General features: G+C 42.1%; 1 protein-coding gene across 1 annotated transcript in view; it reads left to right on the plus strand.

Annotated features, from left to right (window-relative positions):
* LOC141108776 (dystrophin-related protein 2-like) overlaps positions 1-16,463 on the plus strand; it is a gene marked incomplete in the record, with an annotated part of 93,179 nt that overhangs the window by 46,139 nt on the left and 30,577 nt on the right. The window contains 5 exon segments of the mRNA XM_073600697.1: positions 1,277-1,338; positions 4,531-4,605; positions 8,429-8,630; positions 9,943-10,028; positions 12,413-12,570. Of these exon segments, the coding sequence (XP_073456798.1) occupies positions 1,277-1,338; positions 4,531-4,605; positions 8,429-8,630; positions 9,943-10,028; positions 12,413-12,570 (583 nt within the window).

A 16,463-nucleotide genomic window follows, 5' to 3' on the forward strand; every position in this document is an offset into this window, starting at 1 on the left:
CATGTGACAACACTGAAGAAATGACACTTGTCTACAATGTAAAGTAGTGAGTGTACAGCTTGTATAACAGTGTAAATTTGCTGTCCCCTCAAAATAACTCAACACACAGCCATTAATGTCTAAACCGCCTGCAACAAACGTGAGTACACCTCTAAGTGAAAATGTCCAAATTGGGTCCAAAGTGTCAATATTTTGTGTGGCCACCATTATTTTCCAGCACTGCCTTAACCATCTTGGGCATGAAGTTCACCAGAGCTTCACAGGTTGCCACTGGAGTCCTCTTCCCCTCCTCCATGACGACATCACGGAGCTGGTGGATGTTAGAGACTCCATCTTCCAACTGAGGATGCCCCACAGATGCTCAATAGGGTTTAGGTCTGGAGACATGTTTGGCCAGTCCATCCCCTTTACCCTCAGCTTCTTTAGCAAGGCAGTGGTCATCTTGGAGGTGTGTTTGGGGTGGTTATCATGTTGGAATACTGCCCTGCGGTCCAGTCTCTGAAGGGAGGGGATCATGCTCTGCTTCAGTATGTCACAGTACATGTTGGCATTCATGGTTCCCTCAATGAACTGTAGCTCCCCAGTGCCGGCAGCACTCATGCAGCCCCAGACCATGACACTCCCACCACCATGCTTGACTGTAGGCAAGACACACTCGTCTTTGTCCTCCTCACCTGGTTGCCCCCACACACGCTTGTCACCATCTGAACCAAATAAGTTTATCTTGGTCTCATCAGACCACAGGACATGGTTCCAGTAATCCCATGTCCTTAGTCTGCTTGTTTTCAACAAACTGCGGACTTTCTTGTGCATCATCTTTAGAAGAGGCTTCCTTCTGGGATGACAGCCATGCAGACCAATTTGATGCAGTGTGCTGCGTATGGTCTGAGCACTGACAGGCTGACCCCCCACCCCTTCAACCTCTGCAGCAATGCTGGCAGCACTCATATGTCTATTTCCCAAAGACAACCTCTGGATATGACGCTGAGCACGTGACCTCAACTTCTTTGGTGGACCATGGCGAGGCCTGTTCTGAGTGGAACCTGTCCTGTTATACTGCTGTATGGTCTTGGCCACCGTGCTGCAGCTCAGTTTCAGGGTCTTGGCAATCTCCTTATAGCCTAGGCCATCTTTATGTAGAGCAACAATTCTTTTTTTCAGATCCTCAGAGAGCTTTTGAAATTTACCATTTTAGATTTTAGTGAGTGGGTTTTTACTCCTGCTTGAACTACAGTGGGAGGCCTTAAGTTGATGGTTTCATTTTTTTCCTGTCTAGTCACCAGGCACAGACGACATGCTGGGATCATCCGAAAATGACCGAGCTGTACCAGGCGCTGGGTAAGTAAAAAAACAGCCATGTACCCCCCCGCCATTGTCTATTACCATGTAGTCCTCTAAATCTTTTTATGGCCAAAGGTCATTAAGCTGAAGCTACATTTAACAGCGCCAGCATACGTTGGTTAATTTGATGTCACCTCTATAGAGTCTAATGTTATCAAAAAAAGCTTTGTCTTTATTCGGTGGTGCCGCGTATAGGCAGCATGTTTTTGTGCTAGGAGTGTGCACCATTGTGCGCCCCTAGTACCAAGATTGCAGCATCGCCAACAGCTCCTGGTCTCAGACTAACAATTGGAGGCCGGGAGGATCATGTGATCATTAGTATGGCCAATCACAGTGATCATTGAGAATGAAACCCAACCCCGTATTGTTTCTCCTCTGCAAGGAATAAATTATACATTGTAACTTTTTTTTTTCTCTTGCTAGAGGAGAGTATGTATGGAAAAAAAAAGTGATATATTTTTATATATATATATATATATATATATATATATATATATATATATATATATATATATATATATATATATATATATATATATAAATATTTAAGTTTAGCATTGGGGTCAATGTTTCTTCAGCATGTGGCACAGCGCCTGCGAACATTCTACAGGTTCCAATTAGGAACAGGTTAAACGATTTATTTAATAAAATGATAATATAATGAATGATATAAAAAAGGATCTATAATTATTTAATGATAGTGATATAATATGATAAATATTACAATGAATGATATAATAAATAACTATATTATAAATCTAATAAATTATATAAATGATATAACAATAAATGATATAATGATATAATAAAGGACACGCGTTGTTAATATGGTTAAACAATTTATTTAATATAATGAATGATATAATGAAATAGTAATCGTGATATATTAAATATAATAAATATTACAATGAATGATATAATAAGTGCTAACTATAAAATTAAAAAAATATATAATAAATTAGATAAAATGAATAAATGATATAATAATAAATGATAAAATAAAGGATAATATAATGAATGATTTAAAAAATGATCTAGAATTATTTAATGATAGTGATATAATATGATAAACATTACAATGAATGATATAAAAAATAACTATATTATACATGTAAAAAATTATAAAACAGTAAATGGTATAATGATATAATAAAGGACACACATTGTTAATAAGGTTAAACAATTTATTTAATACAATGAATGATATAATGAAATAGTGATATATTAAATATAATAAATATTACAATGAATGATATAATAAGTGCTAACTATAAATCTAAAAAATAATATAACAAATTATATAAAATTAATAAATTATAAAATAGTAAATGATATAATAAAGGACACACATTGGTAACAAGGTTAAACAATTAATTTAATATAATGAATGATCTAAGGATATATAATGATTTAATTATATAATAATAGTGATATAATAAATATTACAATTAATGATATAATAAGTGCTAACTAATATAAATCTAAAAAATGTATTGCTGTTACTGATTAAAATTTTCGTGTTCGATTAATCGATTTTATTTTTAATCGATTAATCGACTAATTTCGATTAATTATAACGCACATACAGATCCAACTACTTTTAGCTGATTTAGCACCGTTGTTATGGCAACGGCCGAAGCCGGACATAGCGGGCCATGGCTAGGACGTCACACGTCATAATCGCAGCCTTACTGTGCCCATAATCTCAAATTTACCGTGCCTATAATGCAGTCTCACCATGCCCATAATCGCAGCCTTACTGTGCCCATAATCGCAGCCTCACCGTGCCCATAATGCTGTCTCTTCGTGCCCATAATGCAGTCTCACTGTGCCCATAATCACAGCCTTACTGTGCCCATAATCGCAGCCTCACCGTTCCCATAATGCAGTCTGACCGTGCCCATAATCGCAGCCTCACCGTCCCCATAATGCTGTCTCACCGTGCCCATAATCGCAGCCTCGCCACGCCTATATTCGCAGCCTCACCGTGCCCATAATGCAGTCTCACCGTGCCCATAATCGCAGCCTCACTGTAGTCAGTGCCTGTGTCTGGATTACACAGTCTGCGGGCATCTCCCGCTGTGTGTCTCGGAGCTGAGTGTGAAAACTTTGGCCGCGCTGTGAGAAAAGTCCCGCCCCCCTCCTAGATCAGCTCGTGTGATAGACAGAACACTGCGTCTATAGACAGAACACTGCGTCTATCACACGAGCTGATCTAGGAGGGGGGCGGGACTTTTCTCACAGAGCGGCCAAAGTTTTCACACTCAGCTCAGAGACAGACAGCGGGAGATGCATATGATGTATATGTATTTTTTTACATACTTAACTAATAAAAAGCATCTTTAAAAAAAAAAAAAAAATATTCATTGAATGAATGATGTATTGATAATATCAGTTTCAATATCAATTTATCATTATCATTTATTATATCATTCACTATATTATTTATTTGATTTATTATATCATTTTTACTTGTATCATTCATTCATTCTATGTAAGTTATTACCCAAATCACTGTATATTAATAAATTATATATGTATATTAAGTATATTACTTAAATTATATTTAAATAGAGGAAGGACTTGTATAGAAGAAATGATAAATTATATACAATTTATTACATTTATGATATGATATAATTAAAATTTATTCTATCTTCCATTATAGCATTTATAAATAAATCATTTAAACTAAATATAATAATAAATTATATACTGATTAGTAAAATGAATTTGTACATTTTGAACTACCGTGATAGAATAAGGTAATGGCATTCAGACCTCCTTTACACGAGCGGGTGAGGGGCTGTAAAAATCTATGGACGTTGAGTTGAGGGTTTTGCCTCCCCCTGATCACCCAGCTGCAAGTTAACACAGCCACCGGCCATGTGAGTACCTACTGCTGTGGTCGTGGTACGGCACAAACTGCATAACGGGTCATGTTTGGCTGGTAGTACCACCGTCAAACGCAACCCATTAAAGTGAATAGGGCCCCTCCACAACACACAGTTGCATTGCTGCAACTAAAATAGAAGGTGAGGAGGCAACATATCTCCTCCAGGCCCAACTGTCTAATGCCTCTGAAAATTGTCCCACCATAGATCTCCTTTGAGAGGGGCGGAAATGGACTCACATGTAACCGAGCCCTTACAGTGGACTTTTTTTTTTTTCTTATGTGACATTTTTCAGGAGATTTAAACAACATAAAGTTCTCCGCCTACCGGACGGCGATGAAACTGCGCAGAGTGCAAAAAGCGCTGAGATGTAAGTACTGAGTGCTTGGAATGGTTGGACTTTTGGTATTTTAGATTCACTTTTCAACTCTTAATTGTACCTTTTTAATTCCTACTTGGTAGTAGTTGGTCCCACTCAACTGTTGAAGATGATTTGCTATCCAACCAAGCCTTTTCCTTAGTTCTAATAAGTGTCAGGAACGTACCCCAGCTTTCTTAGCCCCATGGGTAACGAGGACGGATCTGGCCTACATGATCTAGGGGTGCAGGAAAAAAAAAGATCTGGGGGGGCATATTGTCAATACTGGATGTGAGACACTGTGGGACACTGTCACACCTTGTCATGACCTGGAAAACACTAGTATGTAATGTAATAGGCTGTCATTAGGTTAGGGTGATAAAACAGAACTTGTGTCCCTATCAGAGTCCTCATGTACATCGTGAGTACTCACCAGAGTTCCCCCTTACATCAGGGTCCCCACCGGATTCCCCCCCTTACATCAGGGTCCCTCCCAGAGTTCCCCCTTATATCAGGGTCCCCCCCCCCGGAGTTCCCCTTTTACATCAGGGTCCCCCCCGGAGTTCCCCTTTTACATCAGGGTCCCCCCCGGAGTGCGCCCTTTACATCAGGGTCCCCACCGGAGTGCGCCCTTTACATCAGGGTCCCCACCAGAGTTCCCCCCTACATCAGGGTCCCCACCGGAGTGCTCCCTTTACATCAGGGTCCCCACCAGAGTGTGCCCTTTACATCAGAGTCCCCACCAGAGTTCCCCCCTACATCAGGGTCCCCACCGGAGTGCTCCCTTTACATCGGGGTCCCTACCGGCATGCGCCCTTTACATCGGGGTCCCCACCCTGTGCGCCCTTTAAATCTGGGTCTCCACTAGCGTGCGCCCTTTACATCAGGGTCCCTCACCGGAGTGCGCCCTTTACATCAGGGTCCCCACCGGAGTGCGCCCTTTACATGAGGGTCCCCACCGGAGTGCGCCCTTTATATGAGGGTCCCCACTGGAGTGCACCCTTTACATGAAGGTCCCCACCAGAGTGCCCCTTTTGCATCTGGTTCGCCCATCCTAGCCTGCTGTACAATGTTTGATTCAAGGACGCCACACTTCTAAGCAGCCCTGTTTCACCTTGCCCACAGGGCTTAGTCATAGAGGACCTCTATGACTAAGCCCTGTAGGCAGGGAGAAATGCTTCAGCCCATGTCCTGGGTCAAGCCTAGGCTGAGGCCAATTTTCATCTACTGCTCCAGTCAGTGGCGTAGCGTGGGGGGTGCAGGGGGTGCCGTGGCCCCGGGCGCGATATTTAGGGGGGCGCCAGTATGTGTCTCTGGCTGCCTCCTCCTAATTTCTAATTCTGTGTCCCCGGGCTCCGGCCGCCATGTTAAGTGTCCGGCGCCCTGTGATTGGGTGTATGGGGGTCATGTGAGGTGTAGGGCTGGCCTGTCCTCGATCGCTCCTGAAGTCCCGCCTCCGCACATGACCCCCCATACGCCCAATCACAGGGCGCTGGACACTGAACATGGCAGCAAGCAGAGCGCAGGGGAGAGAAGAATGTGAGCCGCCGCTGTCTTCTCCTCCTCCGGATTGATGCAGCCAGGATAAGAAGGTGAGTGAGAGTCTTGTTACTGGCCGGGGGGGAGGGGGGCGAGAGAGAGACTGTAGGCAGGACAGTGTAGTGTAGTATAGTATGGAGGTTAGTGTAGTAATAGTATAGTGGTTAGCATAGTGGTCAGTATAGTGTAGTTTAGTATGGAGGTCAGTGTAGTGTAGTATAGTGGTTAGTATGGTGGTTAGTGTAGTGGACAGTGTAGTGTAGTATAGTGGTTAGTGTAGTATAGTATACTGGTTAGTATAGTGGTCAGTGGAGTGTAGTTTAGTATGGAGGTCAGTGTAGTGTAGTATGGTGGTCAGTGTAGTATGATGGTCAGTGTAGTGTAGTGGTCAGTGTAGTGTAGTGTAGTGGACAGTATAGTATAGTGGACAGTGTAGTATAGTGGACAGTGTAGTATAGTGGACAGTGTAGTATGGTGGTCAGTGTAGTGTAGTGGTTAGTGTAGTGGACAGTATAGTGGACAGTATAGTTTAGTATAGTGGACAGTATAGTGTAGTATAGTGGTCAGTGTAGTATAGTGGACAGTGTAGTATGGTGGTCAGTATAGTGTAGTATAGTGGACAGTGTAGTATAGTGGACAGTGTAGTATAGTGGACAGTATAGTTTAGTATAGTGGACAGTATAGTGTAGTATGATGGTCAGTGTAGTATAGTGGACAGTGTAGTATAGTGGACAGTGTAGTATAGTGGACAGTATAGTTTAGTATAGTGGACAGTATAGTGTAGTATGATGGTCAGTGTAGTATAGTGGACAGTGTAGTATGGTGGTCAGTATAGTGTAGTAGTTAGTGTAGTGGACAGTGTAGTATAGTGGACAGTGTAGTGGTTAGTGTAGTGGACAGTACAGTGTAGTGGACAGTGTAGTATAGTGGACAGTATAGTGTAGTATGGTGGTCAGTGTAGTATAGTGGACAGTGTAGTATGGTGGTCAGTGTAGTGTAGTGTAGTGGTTAGTGTAGTGGACAGTATAGTATGGTGGTCAGTGTAGTATAGTGGTCAGTGTAGTATGGTGGTCAGTGTAGTATGGTGGTCAGTATAGTGTAGTATAGTGGACAGTGTAGTATGGTGGTCAGTATAGTGTAGTATAGTGGACAGTGTAGTATGGTGGTCAGTATAGTATAGTGCAGTGTTTCTTAACTCCAGTCCTCAAGGCGCACCAACAGGTCATGTTTTCAGGATTTCCCTCAGATGAAATGGCTGTGGTAATTACTAAGGCAGTGATACTGATTAAATCACCTGTGCAAAATAATGGTAAGCCTGAAAACATGACCTGTTGGGGCGCCTTGAGGACTGGAGTTGAGAAACACTGGTATAGTGGACAGTATAGTATGGTGGACAGTGTAGTATGGTGGTCAGTGTAGTATGGTGGTCAGTGTAGTATGGTGGTCAGTGTAGTATGGTGGTCAGTGTAGTATAGTGGACAGTGTAGTATGGTGGTCAGTGTAGTATGGTGGTCAGTATAGTGTAGTATAGCGGACAATGTAGTATAGTGGTCAGTGTAGTATGGTGGTCAGTATAGTGTAGTGTAGTATAGTGGACAGTGTAGTATGGTGGTCAGTATAGTGTAGTATAGTGGACAGTGTAGTGTAGTATAGTGGTCAGTATAGTGGACAGTGTAGTATGGTGGTCAGTATAGTGGACAGTGTAGTGGTCAGTGTAGTGGTAAGTGTAATATAGTGGACAGTATAGTATAGTGGTCAGTATAGTATAGTGGTCAGTGTAGTGGACAATGTAGTGTAGTGGTCAGTATAGGAATCAGGTAGGTCAGTACTATTGTATTTAAAGGGACTCAGGGATAGCTAAAAGTCCGCAGGTTAGGGGGGGGGGCAAATTACTTGCCTTGCCCCGGGTGCTGACAACCCACGCTACGCCACTGGCTCCAGTACACCGGCCGCTTAGGAGTGTGGCATCTTTGAATCACACAATGAATACTGAAGAGTTCACCCTTCTGTGTTGGACCAGCTGTTGTTGAGTGGTTAGTTGGTCTCTCCATTGTACAAGTCTTCTCATTACAATGGACTGTGTTTACCAGGTTACTTAATTTTGTCTTCACCATTACAGAACAACTCCAGCTGAATGTGACTAAAGCAGGCCATAAATGAACACGTTTTTTTGTTCAACCAGCGGATTGAATGGAAAAAATACCCCTAGGTCAGGCATCACTAAATGGCAGACTAAGGCCAAATGTAACCATTTATTTCATGTTTTCCCTTTCTTCCCTTTATCCATCTTCCTCAGTGGACCTTGTCACACTTCCCCTGGTCACCCAGATTTTCAGCTGTGACATCCTGCAATCTGCAGAACGCTCCCTGGACGTCCTCGATGTTATTCGCTGCCTGAGCTCTCTGTATGAACGTTTGGAAGAAGAGCGCGGACTGTTGGTCAACGTTCCTTTGTGTGTGGACCTGGCCCTCAACTGGTTACTAAACGTCTTTGATGGGTATGCCCTTAAATAACCTTTCCTTTCTATGATGACAACATAATATACAATTGAGGTAACCCTTATGCCATAGAGCTTTCTGCACCCACCTGCAGTCGCTTCTGTTTGCCCACTTGATGCCTATTTGGACATGATTAGAAATGGGTTGTTTGAGGTGTCACCCTACTTATGCACAAAAGCTTGTCTTAACAATTCTAAATCTTCCTTTACAATTTCATAAAAGTATCACTTCATGAAAAACAAAAAATGATCACTAGTGGAACCACAAGTCCAACCACATGTCATTCCCATATAACTGGTGGCCTTCACCAATTACAACGTAATTGGCCTTAATTTTGTACATAACAGCCACCTTGCAACTAGAACCTGGTAGGACAAATCCTACCCTCCTCAGGATAACGTATAGGTGTTATGGGAATAACATATGATCATTTGGATGTAGTCACAGGTGTCAGAAACCATGAAATCAGACCGAGACAGAAGTACAGTTAAATCACACTTGTTTAATAATAAAAGTAAAAAGAACAAACGTAGTCAAAACATAGCCAGAGTTCAGTAACCGGAACGGATAGTCAGCCAAGCCAGAAGTCAGGGATGAAAGTAGTGGAACAGCAAGCAGGATCTGGAGCCAGAAGGGATGTCAGCAAAGCCAGTCTTTAAACAGGAATGCAGGAGATAGTCTCTTGTGATGTTGACCAAGGCGAAGGCAGATCTCCTCTGGACTGGAGTAGGGAGGACTGACGAGCAGGATATCATCAACAGCTGAGTAACTGTGGAGAGAGATGGGAGCTTGCAATTAGCTGACAGCTGAGCCCAGCCCCGACAGCAGGTAGGTGTTAGACTGTCAGGTAAATTTAGTTCTTTTTTTAACTCCTCTGTAATCAGTGGAGCAGTTGCTGTTTGCTTTGGACTGATCAGTGTCCCCCTGCCTTCTGGAAGGCCTCTGGAAAATATGATTGAAGCAGGTCAAATGAATAGCCTGAATATGTATGGGGTCTCAGCCAATCCCTGGGGAGGCGTGCCCAGTGGGTGGCTGCAGAGCACATAAATACTCTGGGCTGGAGCAGTCTGTGTTCTCGTCCCAGAGAATACGTTCCCAGCCTGGAGGGCTGCTGCCCTCCCAGGCAGCTCAGCTGACACTTGCCAAGAGCTGAAATTTTGATTTTGCTCTAGGAGGGAGACTAAGAAAATAATGAAAGCTATCAAAACTTAATCCTGACAATTATTTTGAGCCCTGTGTTATCTTTTATGATACTAATGCATGGAAAATATTACCAGTTAATTGCTTCCCATTCCCTTTCTGTCTCTCTAGTGCCCGCAATGGACGAATCAGGGTTCTCTCCTTCAAAGCTGGAATAGCGTGTTTGTGTAACAGTGATGTCAAGGGAAAACTAGAATGTAAGTAATCCACTGTATGAATAAACAGTCAATACATAGAAATTGAGAAATTAAATACAGTGGAACCTTGGTTTACGAGTAACGCGGTTAACGAGCGTTTTAAAAGACGAGCAACTTTTTTTTTTTTTAAATCCTGACTCGGTTTCCGGGTGTTGTCTCGCAAAACGAGCAGGATTCAAGCCAATGGAGTGTGCAGTACCGCATTTGGCCAGAGGTGCGGGGGCGCCGGTGACACTCGGAGCAGTTCGGAGCCGTTCGGAAATACTCCGTTCCCGAGTGTTTCCGAGGGTTTCTGAGTTCAGCCGAGCTGTCCCCGAGTATTTCCGAGGCTCTCCGGCGCCCCCCCCCACCTCTGGCCATATGCGGTATTGCATGCAATAGAAGTCAATTCGGAGCAAATTATCTTGGTTTCCATTGACTTCTAAAGGGGAAACTCGCTTTGATATGCGAGTGCTTTGGATTACAACCATTCTCCTGGAACGGATTATGCTCGTAATCCAAGGTTCCACTGTATAAGAAGGGGAAAATACGAAGACAAGTGTAAGGCAGCTGGTAAAAAAAAAAGTCTCAAGGGTCCATATTCTAAAATATTCTTACCACATACTACACATTTTAAAGCTGAACGCCAAATATGAATTATTTTACTTTGTATATATACAATATATAGAAGCTGTTTTACTTGCCAAAGCGTTCCCATTGGCATTTTCATTCAGGCTTTTGGTAAACCCACTTTAAGCAGGTCAAATGCAGGTCAGAAGGAGGTCAAAATGCAGGTCAAACGCACCTGTCAATGAATTCCGAATGATCTCCAAAGCATCTCAAATTGATGCCATCGGCACAAGCCCAAAGCCTGTCTTTATAGCCCCCAATAAGATTTGTACTGATCCATTTGGGTGCCCAATAATTTGAGGTGTTGCTGTCCCATAAAATGTGTGATAAAATGTAGAGAAGCGACTTTGGTGTCAGATCCTAGATCTTAGTGCGTGTATATTAATGTCCTACATTGGAAAGATTAAAAGATTTACTGTATATGTAGAGCAGGGGTGTCCAAACTTTCCAAACAAAGGTCCAGTTTACTGTCCTTCAGACTTCAGGGTGGCCCAACTGTCGCCAGTGGGAGAGGAAAAGGACCTGGTGTCAGTGAGAGTAAACATTGACACTATTGCTCCCATTGTTTTTTGTGTCAATGGTGTCTCATCCTTTGTGTCAGTTTTAGGAATTCTCCCCCCCCCATTGTTGGCTTCAGTGGATGGAATAGTGCCCCAAGGGTCAAATAAAGACCAACAAAAAGCCACATCTGGCTCCCGGGATTCGGTTTGGAGACCAATGGTATAGAGGAAGATTGGCTGCTTGTCGGGCTAGACGTTGAATCGCTCAGTCTGTCCATCTTGTAACGGAGATGTTGGGTCTATGCTAACTTTTAGGAACCAGATATGCAGGCTACATAAAATGTGATTTTTTTTCTTTTCCCAACAATAAATAGATGTTACTATACGTGGTTGCTAACATACTTGCCTTTATTGAGGGTGATAGAAGGTATCCGCGGTCTTTAGGACGGTGGTTTTCCAGTGCCTTCTTGTCAGAAACCATGAAATCAGACCGAGACAGAAGTACAGTTAAATCACACTTGTTTAATAATAAAAGTAAAAAGAACAAACGTAAGTCAAAACATAGCCAAAGTACAGTAACCGGAACAGATAGTCAGCCAAGCCAGAAGTCAGGGATCAATGTAGTGGAACAGCAAGCAGGATCAGGAGCCAGAAGGGATGTCGGCAAAGAAAGTCTTTAATCAGGAACGCGGGAAAATGTCTCTGTGATGTTGACCATGGCGAAGGCAGAGATCCACTGGGCTGAACGGCTTAAGTAGGCAGGACTGACGAGCAGGATATCATCAACAACTGAGTAATTGTGCAGAGATTGGAGCTGGCAATTAGCTGACAGCTGAGCGGCCGGCTCTGAGAATGAAGGGCTGAGTTGATAATGTGATCATAGCCTGGAGGAGAGGGGGAGTTCCTCCAAACCAAACTCATCAAACCATATATTTATGGAGTTGGCTTTATACGCAGGGGCTGAAACAAAAAAGGTCCTTCATATGACTTTTGGCACAAAGTTGGAAGAGCACAATTGTCTGAAATGTCTTTTGTATGCTGTAGTATCAATACCCTTCACTGGAAAAACACCTTAACTCAATCATTTGGTGAGGTTCACATATTTTTGCCAAGCAGTGCTTATGTCTGTGTTTATACCCATAATGTATGTAACGGACCTACGTACATGTGACCTTTTGAGTTTTAGAGCTATTTAATATGTGTTGACTCCTCATCTCCTTGTAGGGCTGTGATCCATTTTTAGACAACTTTTTAAACAAGCCATTTTTCTTTCAGATTTATTTTCACAGGTAGCAAAAACCGATGGAACATGTGACCAGAAGCAGCTAGGCCTTCTTCTGCATGAAGCCATTCAGATACCGAGACAACTTGGAGAAGTTGCAGCCTTTGGGGGAAGTAATGTTGAGCCCAGCGTTAGGAGCTGTTTCCGATTTGTAAGTAAGCACACTGAATAATTTCTATCTCCATATATACTTTATGGCCACACCATTTGTTATACATCCCATTTAAAAAACCATGAGCATTAATATGGAGTTGACCCCCCCCCCCTCTTTGCACCAATAACAGCCTCCATTTTTCTGGAAAGGATTTCCACAAGATTTTTGGGGGGACTTCCATTCAGTCAAAACAGTATTTGTAAGGGCAGGCACTAATGTTGGGTGAGAAGACCTGGCTCACATTCAGCCTTCTACTTCACCCCAAAGGTGTTCAGTAGAGTTGAGGTTGGGTACTAATGTTGGATGAGAAGACTTAGACCCAAAATTGGCATTCCCATTCATCCCAAAGGTGTTTAGTAGAGTTGAGGTTGGGTACTAATGTTGGATGAGAAAACTTAGACCCAAAATTGGCATTCCCATTCATCCCAAAGGTGTTTAGTAGAGTTGAGGTTGGGTACTAATGTTGGATGAGAAAACTTAGACCCAAAATTGGCATTCCCATTCATCCCAAAGGTTTTCAGCAGCGTTGAGATCAGGGCTCTGTGTAGGCCACTTGAGTTCCTCCACACCAAGCTGGTCAAACCTTGTCTTTATGGAGATGGCTTTGTACACAGAGGCACAGTCATAGTGGTACAAAACCCAAACTGTTACCACATAGTTGAAAGTGCACAGTTGTTTATAATGTCTTTGTACTGTAAAAAAAAAAAAGATGTAGCTAGAAGTATGGAGACAACCCTTTTAAATGATTGAATTCTGGTATTTCAGTGAAGGTTACTATTATGCTACAACATACAAAGACTTTCCAACCTTGTGATAACAGTTTGGTGAAGACCCTTTTCTTCCAGCATGACTGTGCCCCTGTGTACAAAGCCAGCTCCATAAAAACATAGTCTAGCCAGTTTGGTGCGTAGGAACTTGCATGCCCTGCACAGAGCCTGCTAAACATGGATGGGATGAATTGGAACGCCAATTGTGAGACAGGTCTTCTCACCCAACATCAGTACTTAGCCTCACAAAAGCTCTTTTGGCTGAATGGTCATAAATTCCTACAGAGCCCCCTCCAAAATCTTGTTGAAAGCCTACACAGAAGTGTAAAGACTGTTAGAGCAGCAAAGGAAGAAGCAATTCCATATTAATAATAACGTGTTTTGAATAAGATGGCCAGTAGGCTCATATAGGGGTGATGGCCAGGTGTCCACAAATGTAAGACTTGAATGCATAGAACGGTCTATCTAATTCTACATGTTTTACTATTTTAAATACACAGACCTGATTTACACGATGTGTATAAAGCAACCTTCACTTATGAATAGTCATTAGACATATGCATTCGTTTTCGTCCGAATGCATTTTCGTCCGAATTTCAGGTATTTTCGTTATCGTTTTAACAAAGGATAACGAAAGTGCAGAGTCCGAAAAACGAAAGATCCGACATAAACAAATGCTTTATTTTCGTTTTTGTTGCTACAACAGTTCGATATAGATAGGAGATTCAACATGATGATGACAATAACAGTCTGTCCATCAAACCTGTGGTCGAATGTGCCTAAGTTTAACTCTATTAGTCCAAGATTATTCTACATAGAGAGAAAAGATTCGACGTAGAGAGAAAAGATTCGACGTAGGGGAGGAAAGATTCGACGTAGGGGAGAAAAGATTCGACGTAGGGGAGAAAAGATTCGACGTAGGGGAGAAAAGATAAATAAAAATAATGATGATGATGAATGTTATTGGCTGATTGTAACCAAAGAGGAGGAGCAGTAAAATAGCTAGAACTAAGTACACACGTACTTTGGCTTATGGTGTCTGTTGAAAGTTCTAAGAAGATTCGACGGAGCAGGTAGACTATACGGCGTTGTACAGTTTAGCTGCTCCATCGAATCTTCTTTGCACATTCGACAGACACCATAAGCCTTCAATGACAGATTCGACCTTAATTTGGATTTTCGGACGAATGCAATTTTTAACGAAAAACGAGATAAATAAAAACGAATTTCGGGAGTAACTAAATACATTTATTTTTCGGACGAAAACGAAATTCCGAAACGAAATATTTCAGTGTGCACATGTCTAATAGTCATCTATAGTATGTGCCATTCTCTTGTAGTCTTACATAGGTCTAAGGTTAAAGAGCCTTTGTAATCTCCAGTATGTATGAGTGATTGTGTGGTCACATCTGTATTTTGCAACCTTTGAGTTGCAGAGAATTTCTTTGTTGTATTTCAGGAAATATGCAATAATAAATGCTTTTCAAAAAATAAAATAATATAAAAAGACAAGGTCACCAACTTAAAAAATGCAAGGTAAAAGCACAGAAAAATAAAGTTGCAAGAGCCGGTTCCTTAGCACAGTGCCCTTGCACAATGAAGCCCTCTCCACTTCTGTGAGTATCTTCTATTTGTTCTGGCCCAGCTCCTGGGAGTATCTTCTATTTGTTCTGGCCCAGCTCCTGGGAGTATCTTCTATTTGTTCTGGCCCAGCTCCTGGGAGTATCTTCTATTTGTTCTGGCCCAGCTCCTGGGAGTATCTTCTATTTGTTCTGGCCCAGCTCCTGTAAGTATCTTCTATTTGTGCTGGCCCAGCTCCTGGGAGTATCTTCTATTTGTTCTGGCCCAGCTCCTGGGAGTATCTTCTATTTGTTCTGGCCCAGCTCCTATGAGTATCTTCTATTTGTTCTGGCCCAGCTCCTATGAGTATCTTCTATTTGTTCTGGCCCAGCTCCTGGGAGTATCTTCTATTTGTTCTGGCCCAGCTCCTGGGAGTATCTTCTATTTGTTCTGGCCCAGCTCCTGGGAGTATTTTCTATTTGTTCTGGCCCAGCTCCTATGAGTATCTTCTATTTGTTCTGGCCCAGCTCCTTTTCCCCTCACCTTTCTAGATAAATATTTTCCATAAAGACCTTGGAACCAAAAAAATATAGTAACATTGGACTTCGGGTCAACCTATTCCACGTGTATCATTGTAAATTGTATTGTATTTTTTGGTTCCAACATCTTTTAACTAGCTGCTGTGGGAGGAGTGAAGGGGAGCAGTCATTCACAACCAGGGTTCTTCCAGAGGTTGCTAGGGGTTCCTTGACCCGTGGCTAATTGCCTTCCCATTTGGTTCCTTCATAGTTCCAGGGGGCCAACACCACATGACAGATGCATGACACCAATGATCTTTTTTAGCTATCTAGAATGGTGTCAATCTGACCTTCACTATAAATAGGACATTCTTCCCACAGGTGACCAATATAAAGGGCGTTTTCCCCCTGGCCCCAATAAATAGGGAACTGGAACTTAAAATTATTTTAACCACTTCAGCCCCGGATGATTTTACTCCCTTCCTGGCCAGAGCACTTTTTGCTATTCGGCACTGCGTCGCTTTAACTGACAATTGCGCGGCCGTGCGACTTTGCACCCAAACAAAATTGACGTCCTTTTTTCCCCACAAACAGAGCTTTCTTTTGGTGGTATTTGACCACCTCTGCGGTTTTTATTTTTTGCGCTATAAACAAAAAAAGAGAGACAATTTTGAAAAAAAAGCAATATTTTTTACTTTTTGTTATAATAAATATCCCCCAAAAGTATAAAAAAAAACAAATTTTTTCCTCAGTTTAGGCCGATGTGTAGTCTTCTACATTTTTTTGGTACAAAAAATCGCAATAAGTGTATAATGATTGGTTTGCGCAAAAGTTATAGCGTCTACAAAATAGGGGATATTTTTATGGCATTTTTATTATTTTTTTTTTTTAGTAGTAATGGCGGCAATCTGTGATTTTTATCGGATACTGCAACATTATGGCGGACACATCAGTCATTTTTGACACTTTTTTGGGACCACTGTCATTCATACAGCGATCAGTGCTATAAAAATATACTGAATACTGTGTAAATGACTCTGGCAGT

Source organism: Aquarana catesbeiana, linkage group LG09 (assembly GCF_042186555.1).
Source record: "Aquarana catesbeiana isolate 2022-GZ linkage group LG09, ASM4218655v1, whole genome shotgun sequence".
Taxonomy (NCBI): domain Eukaryota; kingdom Metazoa; phylum Chordata; class Amphibia; order Anura; family Ranidae; genus Aquarana; species Aquarana catesbeiana.